This window comes from Ciconia boyciana, chromosome 1 (genome assembly GCF_034638445.1).
Source record: "Ciconia boyciana chromosome 1, ASM3463844v1, whole genome shotgun sequence".
NCBI classification, from domain to species: domain Eukaryota; kingdom Metazoa; phylum Chordata; class Aves; order Ciconiiformes; family Ciconiidae; genus Ciconia; species Ciconia boyciana.
The window spans coordinates 143,811,685-143,831,978 of NC_132934.1; the positions used below are offsets into that span (position 1 = coordinate 143,811,685).

Consider the following 20,294-nt stretch of genomic DNA (forward strand, 5'->3'; position numbering starts at 1 on the left):
CAATGCAACATTTTATTGTTCTCTTCCTTTCCTAAGAAGTAGGGTTGTATTTATATGCTGCTGCTGAAGGTTAGTTCTGTGCTTCTCTTTTGAACCTGCCTCATTTTAGAAGAAACAGGCTAGTATAAAGTCTTCCACATGTTCCTTCTGACCACTTTGTGGATGCAGTGAAACTTTCTCAACTGAAAGGCTTCACTGTATAGTCCTTCTGTGAATCTGTATTTTCCATTCAGATCCTTACATTTCAGCCAAAAGATGTTGTATGTCTTTTAGCCAGCAGTGAAATAGCAAACTACTTTAAGAGTTAGTTGTTAAAATTAGGTAAGCAGATGTCACAGTTTTCAGCCTTTTTCCCCTCTGTACACAACTCAGAAACAGTACCTGTTCCCCAGGTTCTAACACCACAGGGTCTCCTGTGTTACCAGGAGACTAGGTCCAAATATACAAAAGCTACAGCAAACACCGAACTGTAGAAACACTTAAGACCTCCTCATCCTGGCCAACGCAGCCTGTAAATATAGCGCTACTGTCTTGCTAGTGCACCAGACTTCACCGTTCAGTACAGGTTAGACGCTAATATTCTGTCCATTTTGTACTGTGGAGGCTGGAGACCACAACAGACCCCTCTACCAGAGTGACTGTGAATCTGTGCAGCTTGCATTTGACAAGACATGGTTTCTCTGAAGGAAAAGCCTGGACAACAGGTTTCAAGAACACAGCTACATTCATAATGGACATCTTCCCCTGCTATCCCCACCTCAAGGAGAGCGCATGAGCTCAGTTTCTATTTAGGAACTTCCATCTGCACAAGACTAAGTGCAATTCTGCAAAGTTCATTCATTTGCACAAATCTAGACCCACTCTCACTGATCACGCTACAGCTTTTTCAGTTCCTCAGACTCATTCCAAAGACAGTTCTATAGGAAAAGAAAGCTCAAAAACTTCTCACGAAGTCTCCATCTATATGGATAACCAGGTCAACTTATTTCCCTCAATAGCTTTCCCTCTCCTCTGATTAAAATAGAGAAAAAAATTGTACATAGATAAATATCACTAGCCAAAGATAAATATTGTTAGCCAAAAGATTAGAAAGGTGTAGGATGTCCTGGTTTCAGCTGGGATAGAGTTAATTTTCTTCCTAGTAGCTGGTATAGTGCTGTGTTTTGGATTTTAGCATGAGAATAATGTTGATAGCAACAACTAAAAAATCAGTGTGTTAAGTAATGTTTACACTAGTCCAGGACCTTTCAGCTTCCCATGCTCTGCCAGGTGCACAAGAAGCTGGGAGGGGGCACAGCCAGGACAGCTGACCCCAACTGGCCAAAGGGCTATTCCATACCATATGGCGTCATGCTCAGTATAGAAACTGGGGGGAGTTGGCCGGGGGGCAGCGATCGCTGCTCAGGGACTGGCTGGGCATCGGTCCAGCGGGTGGTGAGCGGCTGTATCACTGTTTTTTTTTTTTTTACTTGGGTTTTGTTCCTCTCTCTCTCTTGTTGTTTTCCTTCTCATTACAATTTTTTATTATTAGTAGTAGTAGTATCAATTTTTGTTCCAATTGTTAAACTGTTCTTATCTGAAACCTCGAGTTTTCTTACTTTTCCTCTTCCAATTCTCTCCCCCATCCCACTGGGGGGGGGGGGGGGGGGGGGGGAGTGAGCGGCTGAGCGGTACTGAATTGCCGACTGGGGCTCAACCACAAGGGAAATAAAATACAAGGAATAAACCACAAGGGAAATAAACCACAAGGGAAATAAAAATATTTCTCTGCCAAAGGCCACTTCTGCCTGCCCACTACTGAGAAACAAATTGGTGTAATTTTGCCCAAGCATAAATATTTCCCATTCCTGGGATCATAACAGCTCTTCAGATCCACGCCATCAGCCACACTGGAAGCAAATGCTCGCCACACTGAAGTATACATTTCTCTTCCGCTGAGCTAAACAAAACAACTCTAGGAAGCGCTAGATGCTGCTAGCTAGCTTACAGACCACTTTCCTCAAATGACTCAGCCACAGATTGGTAATCAGGTATTACAGTGACATTTAGTACAGCTGCATCATGAGTATGAAAATGCTCAGCCCTTGGTTCTTGTAGTTTTCACTAAGTAACAGACAGTTATGTGCACAGCTGTAGACTAGCATGTCCTAACAGGCCATAAATTCACTTCACTTAAGGCAAAGTTATAGGGTGCAAGAGGCTCTGATAATAAAATGACCACACAGTTAATTAAACCCACTTGAAGTACTTTTTCAATTAGGACTAAATCTGTCTGAGGACACCAGATGTAATCATCTAACGGGATTACTACCCGTAGCGAGATATAGGGGAGGAGGGTTGCAGATAACCCACACCAGATTGATGCAAAGCCACACACAGTGTGTTGCTGTTTCCATGTAAATTGTTAGCGAGGCTTAAAGTCTAAGCTTCTTTTAAGCTACAAATGCATTCACGAAGATGAAATTGCAATGGCTTGCTTTTTCTGAAAACTCCATCAAGGTTTTTGTCATAGCGCTTAGACCACGCACAGGCTAAAGCTGTTACTTTACTTCCACAGTTCTATTTTGGTGATGAATTTTTCTTTGCCTAAATAACTCACTACAGACAAATACTACACAAAAAATAATTACGTCATTTTTGCTTAACATTCGAAAGTAAGAAATTATCTATGAACAAAGCAGATTTGGTAAAATTAATGTGTCTGCCAGTGAAAAATGGCAAGTGACACTATTTTCACACATGCAGCCTTCCTTATAAGCAACAAGTACAAATCTCAGGGACGTGACTACAATAATGAGTTTCAATAATGCCAGTATGGAAACAACTGTGCCTCACCATCATCATTAAGCCTCTAAGTACACCCAGCTTATATCAGATGGCCTAGAAGTGCACTAAGACAACACAGTTTGTGCCCCCCCCCTTTTTTTTTTAAAATCCTAAAAAGCCAAGATACTCAGCATCATAGTTTTTCTTTGAAATACAACATCCAGTTTTAACTAAATGCTCATTTTCTTCTTTATAACTTCTAATTCTTCTCATGTTTTACAATAGATGCATTTTCCTAGTAACATGACTATTGCTTCTGTCAGTTTTTGACACCAACTAATTTTATTTTTTTCCTGTTTACATCACATATACTACTGGCAGACATTTGGAGTGGGCAGGAAATCCTGTATACCCAGCTCATTCTTTAAGTAAACCCTCCCTTCTCTTCAGTTTTCCTTATAGTAAAAACTGACTGAAAATGTCTTTTGAAGTCCATCACAAGCAATCCAGAGTTGTTCTTGGTTTAACTTCCTGGCCTGCAAGTAATCTCTCAACAAATAATTCAACCAAATATTCATTGAGATCTCTGTCAGAGGAAGGTCCCAGCAGATAAAAGGCATAGTCTCCCTGAGGACAGACAGGTTCACTAGCTAAAAACAGTAGAGGCCGAAACTTTAAAGAGAGAGAGATGCAAAAAGAAAACCAAGATGGACAGCAGCTAAGGCAGGCTCTCACATCAGAAATGACTTGTGCTCTGTCAAGCATCACAAAGGCAATCAGCGGACATGCAACTGCCTTGCACAGGCCATTTTACACTTGCTAATCTGATAATCCTCTCCTCCATTTCTTCAAAAAGAGAGCTTCAGAAAGAAGCATTCCCTTGGCTTGGCATGGGCAAGCACCCCTGAAGTCCTTTTACCTAGTGGCTCACCTCAAATGTTTTTTTATGGCCTTATGCTGTTTGCAAGTGTGCTGGTTTTGGCTGGGATAGAGTTAATTTTCTTCATAGTAGCTAGCATGGGGCTATGTTTTGGATTTCTGCTGGAAACAGTGTTGATCACACAGAGATGTTTTAGTTACTGCTGAGCAGTGCTTACACAAAGGCAAGGCCTTTTCTGCTCCTCACCCCACCCCACCAGCGAGGAGGCTGGGGGGGCACAAGGAGTTGGGAGGGGACACAGCTGGGACAGCTGACCCCAACTGGCCAAAGGGCTATTCCATACCATATGATGTCATGCTCAGTATATAAAGCTGGGGGAAGAAGAAGGAAGGGGGGGATGTTCAGTTATGGCATTTGTCTTCCCAAGTCACCATTACGCATGATGGAGCCCTGCTTTCCTGGAGATGGCTGAACACCTGCCTGCCCATGGGAAGTAGTGAATGAATTCCTTGTTTTGCTTTGCTTGTGTGTGTGGCTTTTGCTTTACCTATTAAACTGTCTTTATCTCAACCCATGCGTTTTCTCAATTTTCCAATTCTCTCCCCCATCCCACCAAGGGGGAGCGAGCAAGCGGCTGGGTGGGGCTTAGTTGCCAGCTGGGGTTAAACCGTGATAACAAGCCATGTCAGGTCCAGTGAGCAGAAGAGAAAGACTTTGCCAGCCCTTCCCTTTTGCAGTTAAGGTAGAAAGTAACAGACACAGCAAGGCAATTCCTTAGAGCACTTACAGACACATGTCCAGGATTGTATGCAGAATTGCAGGGAAGACCTGGTCTGAGGGTGATCAATTCTTGTTCAGACACTTTGTTGGCAGGTTGAGACTGCTATCTGGAAGTGACTGTGATGCTACCACACCATTACCCCTTCATATTGTCCGACAAATAGTCCAGTTTCAAGGACAGCACTCCTGGGCATGCCATCCAGAGCAGGTAGAGCTCACTTCGCAGGTGCCACAGTGCACATGCGACTAAATTAGGTATCAATTAGACAACAATTCCAATCAGCCTTAGACTTTCAAAAGTTTTATAACCTACTACTATGGCAAAGCATTTGTTTGAGCTAATCTATGATTTTTTTTTTTGTGAGGCAGCAGGAGAATTATTCTGGGGATGCAGCATGCGAGGGGGAACCATATCAAATTCATTTTCTGTGCTGTGATTAAAGAATAAAGGATGGTGGTGCATACCATTTCAAACAAGCCACAAGAGCCCAGTATCAGAGTAAGTACAAAAAAAATAGAGGTACCCTTCCTTTTAACAACAATAATATTTACACATGTAGGAATGTAAGACACTAGAGGGATCCATTCTGCACACCCAGTTCTGAAGGATAAACTGTAACTAGATTGCTGCTTTATACAAACACTAGCAACAACTCTGCAAATTTATTATGAAGAAGCAAAAGACACATTCTGCAAATAACATGTTCATTGGGCTGGGGAAGGGCCAGATCAACAGAGTGCAACATAAGCTTAATGAAATGGGTGTTGTATCCAGATTATAACCAGACCTCAAAGGCAGGATACCAGATCAAAATACAGGCAATACATATATTTCCTCTTACTTATAATTAAAAACCCCCTTAACTTGGATAGCAATACAAGACATCAGTGGTCGATTTTGCTCACCCATTTATGAATTACAGCATCTGCCAAACTAGTTGGTTTAATTGCTGTCTTATATAGAATTTAACTACATCTCTACCTCTGCTATCAAACATGAGCAGCTGCAATAGTCTGTTACACAATCCTATTCATGTTCAAGAACTCCCCTAAAGCTGACACTGGTGTCATGTCCAGGTAGCACTGATCAGTGATCAACTCTCACTGGTTTGCGTTTATAGCCTTGCAGTCCCTGGTACAGTCCTGGGCTCCCAATTTTGGGAGCCACTGCAAAAGTTCTCATTTTCTCTAATAGCTTTCAAAACGATGCTTCCAGATAACATATCAAATGTTTTTTATATGCATACCTAATCACGCATATACCCTTATTCTAGGTCATTGAATAGATTACTCTGCAAATGTAGAGTCAATTAGAAAAAAACACGGATATGGTCACAGCTTTGGTAACCACTTCTTACTAATATCAATTACTTACAGCAATATGACTCGCACATTATCAAAATTACTTTACCAAAGCAGGCAGAAAGCACCACAACAATCATATTGAAGGGCTTGGCCTTGCCCCTGTGGAGAAGGTGTAGTTTCTGTTGAATAAGCTGCTTCCTGAGTCACCTAGTGCAGGCTGAGACATGGAGATAAAAATAAAATTGCGGGCCAAAAGGCTGCTAAGTGCAGAGGCTCATCAGCCCTCAGACAGAAACAAGAGAAGACATTCTTCTTTAAAGATCAGAACTGGACCATGTGGTAACACTGTCCATAGCAACAGGAACTTGGATTTCTTACCCTTTTGAGGCTCATGTTCTTCTTTGCTTAACAAGGGCTGCAGGAAAACCACTCCTGGCTGCCATTGCCAACAGCCACAGTGAGGCAACAGCACATGCAGGGACAGCATGCACCAGCTCCTGCACAGCACAGGGAGGCTCAGGAGCTTTGGCCCACAACGTTCCCGCCCCCTTCAGCTCAGACCTTGCTGCAAGCAGTCTGTGATGAGCAGGGTCCTCATCCTCAAACACTAAGAGGTCACCCGCTGCCTTCTATCATTAGATGATTAATACACTTCTGAACCCTACACATCCTCAAGAGCAAGGTGGGTTCCCACTGGCTTGATCCTATCCTCCGACACCTCTATGAGGACAAAAGGGAGACACTCTGTTCTGTGGTGACAGATGTGAAATCTCTCCTGGAGCCAAATGCAAGAAGAGAGGTGCATCCTGACAACTGAGAAAACTCTCTTCCTGTCTCATCATGCGACTTAAGACTCAAGAACAGAGGCAGAACATTGGAAGAAACCCTGGGCATTTCTTGGGACTCAGTAAGCACAATAGGGCTCAGAGGTCTCTCTCACTGCTGCCACAGCTTTCCAGCAGGCATGAACACAGTGCTGTACTGTGGAGTCACCCTATCCATGGCCTAATGGGATTCACACCAGTCCTGCTCACTGAAGAAATTTTTCCAGTACTGAAGGAAAAAAAACCATACCAGTAAAGAGTGAACCTGCGCTTTCCCCAGCAACTGATCTTAAAGTAAGCTTAAAATTGACAAGTGTGGCTGCCTGACACAGGGCAAGAAGCTGGGAACTATTTGAGTTCTTGGCTTTGCAATGGCACAGGAAGAGCTCCAGAGTCTGAAAGCAGGACAAAAAAAAAAAAACAAAAAAAAACCCAGAAGTCAAATGCATGGCAAGCTTAACACTTTTGGAGGAATGACTTGTACTGAAGTCTTCCATCATCTTCAAGGATTTCTTTCCCCGACTCTACCCTATACCCCTGGGGCTGCCATGCGTTCAGTCAAGATGAAAGCTGACATCCAGGCTCCAACTTTTCAAATAGTAGTCTAACGGAGAAGAAACAAAGACTTACAGTCTTGCTTACCCAGATTCTTGATGTTCTGATAAAAACAGTGAATAAATCTATATTCCTGCTTACAGCCCAGGGGAACAAAGCCACCAAAACAAAACCAAACCCTGAATATTGACAGACAAATGGAATAAGATATGTAACTTTGATGCAATGAGACATAAGTAACACGCAACTCATGACAAGCCTAGGCAGAGATTCAGGTTACTACTGGTACATAATCCTCACTGACCAGTTTCAGAAGTAAATAGCCAGGTATCTTTGCAGACATTCTCATTGGATTGGATTTCTAGCAGCTAAGGGTCTGAAAGTAGTGGTAGCATAGTACCTAAGTCAGACTCTATCCAATACTCAACCATACCAAGAGAAATTCAATGTTTCAGAAGTATTTATTAGTTTGGTATGTCTTTGATAAGTATTAGTTGCTAAATCGTATATTCTTCAGTTTCCTTAACATTTATATCAGAGCCTGTGACTGCAGTGTGATTTAAGCACTGTAAATTTAATAATTAAACAAGAACAGTAGTGTGGATTATTGGAACTCCTTCATTAATTAGACTGAAGTTTGTTGATCAAAGCTTGAAGTCCATTTCAAAAGGACATTGCTTTAAAGCAGCTAAAACAGCAAAGGACAGACATTAAATACTTATCTTTTCATATGAACTCAAGGTCACTCAACAGACATACACTGAAATGGAAGAAAAAAGACCAACTAATTTTATCTGCTTTTAGACAGCTCCTGAAAGTCAGTCTTGCAAATCCAAGCAATCGTGTTAAGATTTAAGCAATCAGCATCACAACATTCTTCCAGAGTAGGGAAAAATATCGATAACTTCGGTACTTCGCCTTCTAGAAGCCATTATAACGCCTGTTAGGCTAGGATACCTAGGTTCTTTCATTTGAAACACTAAGACCCCTAGAAGATACTTGATAGAAATGTACTGACTTACAATCAATACAGAACAAAGAGCAACTGTTTACTATCAAAAATTATATTATTTATGTTAGTGCATCAGCGAGGTTTTTGCTGTAGTACAAGCACATACCTCAGCCATAATAAAAACTTGAATAAATTACATTGGGCATGGCATAATTTATATTTGTGACCTTATTAAAAGATTACAGTTTCAACTCTTTTCAAGTTTCCTTGCAGTTCAAAGCCCATCATCAATGAAGGCCACAAGCAAACTGATGCCCAGCCAGTCTTGGAGCAATGGCTACCTTAGAAAAATAAAAGCCCCTGTTTTTACTGTTGAGCATGATGTTATATGGCACAGGATATCCCTTTGGTCAGTTGGGGTCAGCTGTCCCAGCTGTGTTGCCTCCCAGCTTCAGCCTACCCATTCGGGGGCTGTGCATAAAATGGGAAATGGTGAAGGCCTTGACACTGTGCAAGCACGGCCCTGCAATAAGTAAAGCATTGGTGTGTTATTAACACTGTTTGTCACAAATCCAAAACACAGCACCATACCAGCAGCTATGAAGAAACTTAACTCCATCACAGCCAGACCCAGTACAAGGACACATGACGCAATATCCATTTCAGAGGATTCAGCGCTGAAAAGATTTTGGAGAGCTTTGATGCAAAACACATACCTTGAAGCAACAATACTGCTAAGTGTTAGACTAGATAAAACTCTGCAATGAGCAGTTACTGGGCAGCTTTAGGTACTAGGAGTTTTAATTTGATTGGGTTCAGCTGGCTGGCTGAAAGAGGACTTCTTCCACATTCCCTCTGCATTTTGGAAAGTAAGCATTTGCAAGTAGCTTCAAAGCACTTTCAGGCTTTTCTTCCTGAAGCTGCTGTGAAAAGAAGAAATAATACAAGCACTATAAACAACTGAGTTACTTTACGTTACTGCACTTTTAGGACATTGTATGAAGCCAGTGCTGGATATGGTGTGTTAAGCTGAACAATTATCAAAGTCTGACAGCTGAACATCCTTCCCACAATTATCTTCTCTGGCCTCAGAAATTGCCCTAAACATCAGGGAACTTATGGAATTTAATCATTTCAGGGTGGGATATGAAACCTGCTCTTGGCACCTTCTCTGAAGCAAAAAAACCTATCAAGCACAGTCATTTTTGTTATCAACTAATACTACCTGTTGGATTCTTCTAGTATGACTCCAGCACTTTTTGGTGACTGCCACTGCTTTAACTGCTTCCACTCTTGGCAATGACACTGCATTCATAGCTTGATGACTTCCTGAAAGTAGCACTATAAACTAGCATCTCCCCAATTACTTACATAATACATCATCAAGACCCCCCACCCAACATATCTATCCCAGTGGAAATCCACAGTAGAAATATTCTGCAGAAATACTGGTAAGAATCTAATCCTGAGCTCAAAGACACTGGTACAGCCATTACTTAAACTTCCCACATAACTGCAGATAGAATACACTTTTTTTAAAAAAGTGGTGTTACCATGGATAGTGTGTCAGTATTTAAGAACAGGCTAAACAGAATGGCATGCATTTACAAACAGGTATCCCACCAGCCTTATCAAATACTTGCAAACAACATTAGATTGGATTTTAGCTGAATCATTACTAAAGGTGAAGTCATCTTCAGGTATATAGGCTCTTAATACTTTAACAAAGATAGAAAAATGAACTCTCCACAGAAAGCAACTGCTCAGAATTCAAGAGATTGGTAGTGTTGGGATGATTAGACAAATCAGTCTAGCTCTCAGCCCCCAAGACAGTGGTGAAACTCACAAGAGAAGTCACAAAAACTTGAGAAGTAACATAATTAATTGGAGATCTTTAAAAACATAAATTGCCACCAAGATAAAGAATGTCTACCTTTTCTTTCCACAGCTAGTAACTACAAAGATTTCAGCAGCATGGTCTAGTAAGAAACAAACCCCGCATGGATTCACTGAAAGCAACGCAGACAAACTCAGCCAGCCAGGGATCCAGCTGAGCTGCAGCACCAATGTGCTCCTCAGGCGCTCCAGGAAAGGGATGCACTTTGATTTGATGCATCAGTGTGAGGGAAATGGCATCTGAAGGTTGTAGATAAGGAGCACACGTCCTGCTGAATCAACAGTTGATATAGCTGTACGTAACAGGACCATCAAGAAGAGTGGCTGAGCTTCATTATTCAAATGTGTCAAGTGATTTTTTCAACAAATGGGTTCTCATACAACACTTCTGCAGATTTTAATATACTGACATATGAAAACAGCAACTTCAGTTCACTGGAAACAGTTTACTTTTTAATTTTACCATAAAAAGGCAAAATAAACTCTTTCACTGTAATGTTATAGCTTTTAATATTCCTGAGCTGCATTTTAGAAGCAAAAGTATTCTTAAATGGATTTAACAAGAGGGACTGCAGCCTTACTTTCCAACATCACAAGTAAAAATAATTTAGCAAGAAGGCCCCTTTTTCAAAAGACAATGGCTAGCTCTGTATGTACCTGAAAAAATGCTTCAAGTGGCTCTATGCCACCTGAAGTAATTACAAAGCCAAATATGTCAACAAAATAACAGAACAATTTTTCAACCATTTTACCACTGCTTCTTACTTCCTACATCAGTGTGCCTCTCTTACATGGAAAGTATTATTATACAAATGGCATTACATGCCAGAATAATTTGGGCCACCAAGCTTGGCACCATACAGACATATGAAGGAATCATAGCAGTTTAAAAGATATCCTGCACATCTTTATAGTCAGTTTTAAGAACTGTATGAAAGTCCTGCTATCCATCGCAATCAGCAAAAACTCTACTTTGTTAAATGTGATTTCATTGAATGCACCAGAAAGCATTTTAAATCAAATCTGTATGTAATAGCTTGTCACATCTGGAGTTCCTACAACCGGCACCAAGTACTTCTCAAGCCAAATAGGTGATACAGAGATAAAAACTAAATCGACTAAAATTAAGGTCTAGAAAACTAAAAAACAGGTTGGCTTTTAGCACTGTAGGAACTCGAGCACAAGCAACAGGTGGTTAGACCTACATTGTGGTAGAAACCTAGAAAGACACAACAAAGCACGAAGGAACGTCAAAAAATCAGGCATCCATTTTCTTGATTTCAGGGACTAGATGCAAGTTAAGCATGGGTTGAAACAAATGTGTTTTCTATAGCAGTCACACCGACAAGGTCTTGTTTACAACTTTCTGGCCCTTTTGTCCAACCACAGCCTTTCCAAGGAGCCATGGTCTCCACTACCCACTCCAAGTACTCCTTTGCTTACTCAGTGATCTCCTCCGGTGCCTTCGTCTCCTGCTCACGCTTCTGCTACTATGACTTCTTTCTCTTCTGTCTCGTTTACGTTCGCTACTGCGAGTTCTTCTGTAACGTGAACGTCTGGGGCTTACACTTCTTCGACGAGGACTATGTCGAGGACTGTAACTTCTGCTAGAGTGTCTATAATACCTCCTTTCTTTCCTGCGCTTTTCATCCTGATAACTCGCATCTCTTCCGTGTCTGCTCCTCTCCCGTTTACCCTTACTCTCATCAGTGTTTATGCTGCTACATGAACGGCTCTTTCTTCTCCTTGGCTCTGTGCTACGTTTGCCCTGCTCACAGTGTGAGTCCTTCCTGCAGGTATTCTGGTCATAGCTAGAGAGGCTCTTCTGCTGCTGGTTACTGGCAGGAACACATGAAAGTACCCCTGAACTTCTTATCTCAGAACACCTCTCAGAGTTTGTGGTATGAAGTTTCTGACCTTCTTTGACATGAACTTTGTCATGAATGTTGCCATTCAAGTACTTGCATTGAGTGTTTACACTCTCAGAGGATGCTACTTCTCTTTGAGAGCCAGGAGCCAGTTTGCCTGTAACGGCCTGTCCTGAGGTAGAAGTGATGCAGCTGGATGACACAGTGTGTGGAACACCACTAGGGGTTTTCGGCATGTCAGACTGAGATGCTTCAGCTTCTTCTTTGTTTTGATTAAGTGCATCCATTTTCTTGCTCAGAAGATTGTTCAGTAGTTTCTCCCTCAGTTCCTTTTCTTTCCTCTGTAACCCCAGTGCTCTCTCTTTTTCCTCTTCCACACGTTTGAGCTCAGCCTCCTGAAGCCTTCGTCTCTCCTCGAGCTGCTGAAGACGAATCTTTTCTTCATTATGTTCTTGCTCCAAAAGCTTTACTGTCTGAAAGATAGTCAAAGGGAATGTAAGAGTAAACAAAAAAATATTTACAGACCTGCTCATGCTTACAAGTTATACCATAACACAAAAGCAGCAATATGGCAAGAAAATAAAATCTAACAAACAGAACTTAACCATCCCAGAATAAAACAGTTGTTTCCCTCTTAAAGGGAAAAAAAACAAAACCAACCAAACAAAAAAGCTCACTAACACACAACTGTTGTAAGGTGAAACATTAGTATTAGTCCACAAACTTTTGAGCATGTTTCATCCTAGCTGTTTCACAAGGCAAAAACAAAGCTTGGTCTTTACAGCTCCTTAATACGATGAGAGTAACATACAAGCTAGAACCTCATGTGAAATTTGAAGTATTAAAATACATGTATCAGGGTCAACACTTGAAGGTTTCAGTCAAATTTAAAACGTGAATTTATTTTACATGATTGGAATCTGTGGTTCGTAGATGACTTTACAATGAGTCCATAAAAACCAGCAAATAAAGACACATACTATGAAGAAACTGATTCTCATTTTCTCATCCACTTTAGAAACTCATGATACTGAAAAAGAAGGTTCAAACTTTTTTTTTTTATTCTGACCCAGACAAATGGCTTAGTGTAGACCTCAAAATTCTGGGAGTGAAACACACTGCTCTATTTTATCAGACAATCTTTCTATTTCACAGCTGCAAAGTTACAAAGCCTGCAAGAAGTATTTCGCCATTCTCCTAGCATATAACTGACCACATAGCACTGTATGAGTTCAAAAAACACTCCTGAGGTACACTGGAATCAAGGAAAGAAAAAACTGTGCTTTGCCACACAGTTTTTTATTTCTACAGAAAATACTTAACGTGCATTACATTACACCTTAACTTGACTTTATCCAAGTCTTAAACAAATGACATTTGTTTCAGTGAAAAATAGCAATACTGTTAGAGAGACAGGATCTAACATTCAAAACCTTAGCTGACAGTACTTTTCCAACAGAAAAATCATTCTGCACATTTTCAAACATCAAATAATGAAAGCTCATTCTCTTAAACTGCAAAGATTAGTTAAGGGAACTGCTGAAAGCCAGATGGGAAACAGCATCAAAACTGGAATTAGAAATAAGGAGTCTCGCATCTTACCCTCTGTGTTTAGTTCACTTTATCATGCTTACACATTCTTTTACAGACTTAAGAGCAAGCCTGCCAATTAGTTTACAGGCAAAAAATGCTATTCAGGACTACAGGTTCAAGTTCACTCTTCCATTTACCTATATGTGCATATTTTACCAAGGGTGAAATACTGTTTCATTGCACTTTTTTGCATTTTTGGTCTAAGAAATAGCATCTGGAGACGTACTAAGTCTATTGTTTAATGAGCAGCGCTCCCCACCCCCTCTCAAGTCAGTAAAAGGCTTTGTTCTGCTGGGTTCTTCATTAGCTTCTGAAATAAATATTGAAGTTACCTTTGCTCTGCTTAGGAGTTCTGCAATTAGTCTAATGGACTGCAGATTTCTCTGAGCTAACAGGAGCTTCCTTTCTTCTAACTTTATCTTCTCTTGCAGCTTTTTCTGTTCTTCAGCTTGAAGCTTTTCAAGTTGTTTTTTGTTTCGTCGAACTTCACGATCTTTCTGTTTCTGTTCTCTCTTGCGCAACTTTTCTTCTCTTTTTCTCTCTCTCTCATATTCTTCAAGCTCTCTCTGCTTCCTAAAAAGAGATTAATATTTTTACCTTCTCTAGGGAAGGTACAATTTTAGACTCCTACTCTATGTAAAAATATATTTTGTACTTTGAGTAAATTTGTTTCTAAGTAAGTCTTGCTGATTACTGAAAAGCAGAAGTAGAAAGTGGTGAACATTTTAACCATTAGTTGTGATAGCAAACAATCATCAGCCTCTCAATATTTAAAAACAAGTTGGAATCCAAACATAAAACACAGCTACAACAAAAACCTATTTTTTTAAAACCAGTTTGACCGGAGACAATAACAATGCATCAGGCAGCTGGGCAGTGAATCATCATAGTGAGAAGAAAATTACCAAGCCAGTTAATGTGTGCAGGGGTCGGTGGTTTTTATTTCAGTCATTAGGACAAAATGGTAGCTTATGTAAAAGGCCGAGGGTTTCCAAGATCAGGTGTCTAATGGCATGATTTTTAGGAAATTTGAGTATTTTGCAGATTTAATACTTTGAACTGAACATAAGCATTAGTGATAATCTAAGTAACCTTGCAGTTTCAGAAACTGTTTAATATCTAAACATTAAACAATGAGAATTTATACACATCAAGGCAAATGATACATACAACTTCTGAAACAATTTGCTCCATTTGTGTTCATATTCTGAAGAGCTGTCTTATGACATTTGCACCCCTATACATTTTCTTAAAATGTCACTGTTAAGATACACTTGTATCCCATCCCTTTCCTGGAAAAATACTGATGTTAAGAACAAATGAGCTTTATAATATCGAAGTTACTTAGTAGTAGAATTAGTGCGTTATTTTCTGTTCTCAATTTACAATGCACATTTCTCCATCAGAATGACTACATATCAAGTAAGTTCCCAGTTCTTGTAATTGAAGTTCGAGGGGAAAAAAAAAAGTGTAAAACTCTTCTCCAAATTTCATAATCCCTGAACCCTATTTCCTCAAAAGCACCGTAATATTCTCATTCGGTTTTAAGTGCTTTACTTTAGCTACAGAAGTAGAACTTTGAAAGGAAACTTGTGTTTAGTTATTTTCTATCTATTGATGCTGATATGAAGGAGCAACTACAGTTTTGTTATGCCTGATTGTTAAAGATATAACTGAGCAATAAGCAATAAATACCTTTCTTCCTCTTTTTGTTTTTCCTCAGCTTCTTTCTCTCTACGTTTTTGTTCTTCTCTCTGTTTTTCAAGCTCTTGAAGCTTTTGCCTTTCAAGCTGACGCTTCTTAATTGATGCATCACTGAGGTGTTTTGTTGAGTCAAAAGAAACCTTTACAGGATACAATTGAAAACAGTTTTAAGTACACAAAAAAAAAAAAGTCCCCAATAACCTACACAATCCCCAACAATTTTAACCTAGCACAAAGGTATCCAAACCACAGCGTAAGTACAATCAGAAATATAAAACCTTTTTCAAAACAAAGGGAACTTCTCTATGTGCCCAGAGCAAGCACCAGAGTACTATAACCAGATAACTGGGAACTAAATGCCTGCACACTAGCACAATCGGGTACCAGTTTACACTTTTGTGTGTGTCTGACATCCAAAAGTAAGCCCTAGTGTTGCTGGGAAAACACTCAGCTTCCAGGACATATGAGCACACCTTGGCCATGTCCAACTGCACACTGGAACAGGACATCAGCAGACACCACACCCCTGGTGTCCTAATCTCCCATTCTAGATACCGCCTATGTGCAGGCAGGTAGGGGTCTGTAATACATTCCCACACGCCCATTGTCATGAACCATGGGGCAGAGAACAAGGAGCGCATACTCTGCAGTTGAATTCACCTAGCTCTATGTAAAATGATGTTTCACTAACAGGCTAAAAGGACAGACAGGTAGAAACAGACAAGGTCTTGTGACCTTGTATGAAAGAGATCTGTCCTGACAGCACAGTCGCAAACACAGCCCTCTCTCTTTCCTACCAATCCGCAGGGCAGCTGCCAGGAAGGCATGCTTCCTCTTGCACGGCCAAACTAAATTTGGGAACCCTGATCCCCTGCATGTAAGTGACAGTTTGAATTTCACATCCCCTTGAAAACCTTGAGGGTCAAGGTACAAACAATTTCTACGCTCCAACTGACAAACTTTGATAACAAGATAAAAGATTACAGTATTCTACTTATACTGACTAAACTACAACTTGAATATTTGCATGTTTCCACATTACACAAAGGAATGCTCAAGCATTTTCCTGAAATACACTTGCTGATTTGATGAATTACTATTGAGCATACTGAAATACATCCGCAAACGTTTCACTCAACCAATACGTAAATGCACAGACCACCTCCACACATATCAAAGCAAGTTTTCTTCAGGCCATGCTTTCATAGATACTACATCCAAACAGACTGTTTTGTTCTCTCCTGTCATAGTTGTATTTTCTAAGACAATGAGGTTACAGGAAAAAAGATCTGGAAAACTCAGTATGTAAATATTAAGAATTAAGCATACTGCATTCACAGGAAACTGTGCTACAGATTAACTTTATAGTTTAAATTTTTGTGGGGCCTTTCTGTATGTGAAGTACACTAATTATTCACTGTGTATTCCTCAGGCCGTACAGGCCACATGCTATTGAACTTCACAGTTCTGACACTTGTCTGGTAGACCGCGTTACCAATGCAGGGACCAAATGCAGAGGCTGTGAAATTCTCCCCCAAAATTTCTATTTGTAGTGAACACAAGACAGGACAATGCACTTTAAAGTCAGCCTTCTGGTGAAATATGTCTGAACTTGTTCAGAACTACAATTTTAAGTGAAATGACAAGATTTATAAATACATATTACTTTCTGAAAACTATTTAGCAGGTCATGTTTGTACATTTGGTCCTTCCATCAAGCAGTTCTAATTTCTAGAACTGTCTTGTTAAAAAACCCCACCCACTTTGTTCACGTAGTCTAACAACATCATTTTCCTTTAAAAATTCTATTATGGCTGTTCCGTAGAACTATATTAGTGCTGTTCATATCACCTGTTGTCATCACTACAGTGCACAGATGTAGGTTTTAAGCACTAGAGAAGTAACATTTAGTTGTACCTGGTCTTTCACATGGGTGCCCATAAAAACCCCTGCAGTTTCTCACCTTTATATTGCAAGCTACTGCTTTGCCATCATCGCCTTTATACATCAGCTTCATCCCTCGCAGGGCGTTCATGGCCTTAATGAAACCTGCGTACTCTCGATATTGAACATAAGCTTCAAAATTTAAATGGCCTCCAAAACTGAAAGTGTGAAAATTTCTGCCAGTCATTTCTTCTCTATAAGGGTCCAGCATGGGTATGTCCACATTACGTATTTCTCCAAACTTCTTGAAAACTTTTATAAGGACTTCCTCGCTTGGCTTTTCTGAGCCAGAGTCCTTTGCTGCAAACCACTTACAAGGTAAGCCCTCTAAGTGAATAGTATCTGGCCTTTCCCCTGGCAAAGTTTCATTCATATCTTTTGCATCACGGAAAAACGAGTCCCAGTCATGTCTGGTAGGAAAGTCAATCTTATATTCCGCAGCACGGACTTTTAAAATGTCAGAGAAGCCACTCAGCTTTATTGTTTTGCCATCAAGGCATGCCAGAAAAGATTTAACCAAACTTTTGTTTTCAACCTCTCCTTCAAACCGGATGAAATCCATTGTGCTTTTAGAAATCCGCAGAGTGGAAAACTGATGAGTTTGCACCATCCCTTTCAATCTTTCCATCACTTCCCAGTTTGAAATGGATTTTCCCGGTTGTTTCAGCTGAGGAAGTGCCACGCTGATGGTCATTTTTGTAATGGGTTTAAGGTATAACCCACAGGGAGCACAGAGCTCTACAGCTTCTGACGTATCATGAACTATTGTTGCAGCAGCCATAACACAGAAAAAGCATAGGATAAAAAAAATAAAAGATGCAAGTTTAAGTTGCAGGCCAACAGCAGTCAAATAAAACAGCCCTTATCCGTAAATAATTGAATTCTTTGGCCATTTAACCATTCCCAAGTTAAAACAACGTCTCTTAATACAAGAGTCAATTAGAGAGTTAAAACTGAGTAGTAAAAACATCTTAAATTACTTTGTAACCACTAGAGCCTATAAGTAATTAAACCTCTGTAAGGCCTCAGGAAAAAAAACAAGAAGCTGATGACAATCTTAGGAATACATCAAGTTGGTACGTGATGGCTCAGAAAGCAGCTACCCTTTCTCAGGAAGGAAGGGACCGGCGGAGCGATGTCACACCACTCTGAAGTCTACTTAACAACCAGTAAAGCCCAGCAGGCTAGCGCCGAGGAGGATCCCACGTTCTCCAGCAGAAAGACTTGGAAGGTGTCTGCAACGAGAGAAAAAAGTCCCTTCTATTTAAAAGCCTGAAGCCCCACCGCCCTCCCTCCCTCCGAGCAGCGCTGAGCACCCGCGGCACTACAAGGCGGGGGAGCGCCGCCAGCCACGCCAGAGCCAGCGACCACCACCGGCCGCACAACCCGCCCGCCGGAAGGCCGGCAGCTGCCCCCGGCGGGAGGAGCCCGGGCGGCGGGGCGAGACCCCGGGAAGACGCCAGCGGGGAAGGCCGCCCCCGACCCCGGCGGGCCGGGCTGAGCCGCGTTACCCGCACCCTCCGCCGCCGGCTCCCCTACGCGCTCCCCGTCCGCCAGAGCCCAGCGGCGCCCCGCCAGCCTCCCCCACCGCCAGAAGGGATCCTCCCGGCGCCGCCTCACCCGCAGCCGGCGGGGCGGGGCGGGTCGGGTCGGGTCAGCCCCACAGGCAACGGCCGCCGGCCCCGGCCCGTACCGGACCCTGCCCCTCCGCGCGCCGCCGGCCGCTTCCGCTTCCGCGCGGCGGAACGCTCCCCGGCCGGCAAGAGGGCGGGCGCGCTCTCTATGGTAGCCCTCTCTATGGCAGCGGCATGAGGGCGGCGCCTGGCGGCGCGGCGGGAGAGTGGGGAGAGTGGAGGCGTAAAGGCGGCGTGAGCAGTGCCGACTTTTGGGTGGGACGCAGGCCCTTGTTCCCTGCTTTGCCACGAAGACGTGCGCTGTATAGTGTGGTCAGGGTGCGTACACCCGCTAAGAGTGCGCAGGTGTGTTTTCCAATAAGGAAACTTTCACCATTTCCTTCTAACAGCCTGGGGCGCAAGGGCACAGGGACCCCGCCAAAAGGCACTCTGCCGAGTGGAGAGCAGAGCTGGGCGCCCGAGGCCACCAGCTACCAGGGAAGGTAGCCTCCAACTTGCTGTTTACCGCGCACTTCCAACAGTTTGTGCTTTTTTTGAAAACAAACCCAAACTCTGTATCTATCAAAGAATGGCACAAATCAACAAGATGTAATTTAGTTGCGTAAACATGAGCGACTAGTGCTCTTTGAGACGCCGTGAGATAGCCAAGCTACGTACCTGGGTCTGGAAAATACGCCACATGACCTACAGGAAACCTGACCGCGCTGTCAGCTGGAGGTTATGCTGGGTACTCTATGGCGTCCCAAATGGCAGTGGGCATGTGAGTTAGACAACTGAATTGAGCCTTCGGTGTCATCTTAGGGGCTGTGGGTCTGGGTCCTGCTTGGCTTTCAGCTGCTGCTTTAGGAGGGTGTGAGTCTTCTCACATCCTGGGTTGAACCTACCGCACCTTAGCTGACATCGCCAATTCCCTACAGCATCTCGATAGACTCTAAGCCCCTGTGTCAGGAAGCTGACTCCTGCTTCTAGTTTACAAGTAGCTATCTGCATGCAGACACATGAATTCAGAGGCCCGAGTCTTTAACAGGATCATATTCTTGGTGTTCTCAATATCTAGGAATTGTTTAATCAACTGGCATCTGAATGGGAAAAGATTTCCCTTTCTTCTCCCCATCTGCATGGGGAGAAGAAACAGAAATATGGGAAGTATTGATGTGTCTTTACATAATTGTTCACCAATAAATATTTAAGGCATACCAAAGCACATTTCTTGAATGTGCTCTCATCCTGCGCTGGTCCTCAGTTTATAGCAGTGAAAAAAGGGGGATGAGTTGCAGTAACGGGCACAGGAGGCAGTTGTCCATTTTGTGCTTGTTCGCTTTTCATGTCTGCTTTGCCCACTGTACAAATGAGGCAAAGTATTTGATTGGCCAGCAGATCCTCAAGTACAGTTCTTAAATGATCTTATACTATTTTGCAGATAACATATCAGAGCTTCTCACTGTAGCTTTACCATCAGCGGATTCCTCATACTTGGGTTCGCCGCAAGTGAAGGATGCAGAAGTTGCCACATAGGCACAGGAAGGCCTGCCTCCGTTCCCCGCGCCACCACCCTCCAGATGTGTGCTCCCACGTTCTCCGAGAACCCCAGTT

General features: G+C 42.1%; 1 protein-coding gene across 3 annotated transcripts; it reads right to left on the reverse strand.

Moving 5' to 3' along the window:
- Window positions 1-9,411: 9,411 nt before the first annotated feature.
- Window positions 9,412-18,826, reverse strand: AKAP17A (A-kinase anchoring protein 17A). Of its 3 annotated transcripts, XM_072849551.1 has the most exons (6): window positions 18,688-18,826; window positions 18,171-18,302; window positions 17,087-17,829; window positions 15,115-15,263; window positions 13,752-13,992; window positions 9,413-12,299 (listed from the first exon to the last, which is right to left on the reverse strand). In XM_072849551.1, the coding sequence occupies exons 3-6, from the start codon at window positions 17,759-17,761 to the stop codon at window positions 11,373-11,375; spliced, it is 1,992 nt and encodes a 663-aa protein (XP_072705652.1). In that variant the 5' UTR covers window positions 17,762-17,829; window positions 18,171-18,302; window positions 18,688-18,826; the 3' UTR covers window positions 9,413-11,372. The 3 variants fall into 3 exon arrangements, with proteins under 3 accessions (XP_072705650.1, XP_072705651.1, XP_072705652.1); XM_072849549.1 differs by having other exon boundaries at window positions 9,412-12,299; window positions 17,087-18,302; XM_072849550.1 differs by having other exon boundaries at window positions 9,412-12,299; window positions 17,087-18,302; window positions 18,656-18,794.
- Window positions 18,827-20,294: the final 1,468 nt, after the last annotated feature.

Coding starts and splice junctions, on each gene's coding strand:
- AKAP17A (XM_072849549.1), bottom strand. CDS start 17,848: ATGGCTGCTGCAACAATAGTTCATGATACGTCAGAAGCTGTAGAGCTC. Junction 15,264..17,086: donor CAGTAGCTTGCAATATAAAG/GTGAGAAACTGC, acceptor TATCCTGTAAAG/GTTTCTTTTGACTCAACAAA. Junction 13,993..15,114: donor AAACAAAAAGAGGAAGAAAG/GTATTTATTGCT, acceptor ATCTCTTTTTAG/GAAGCAGAGAGAGCTTGAAG.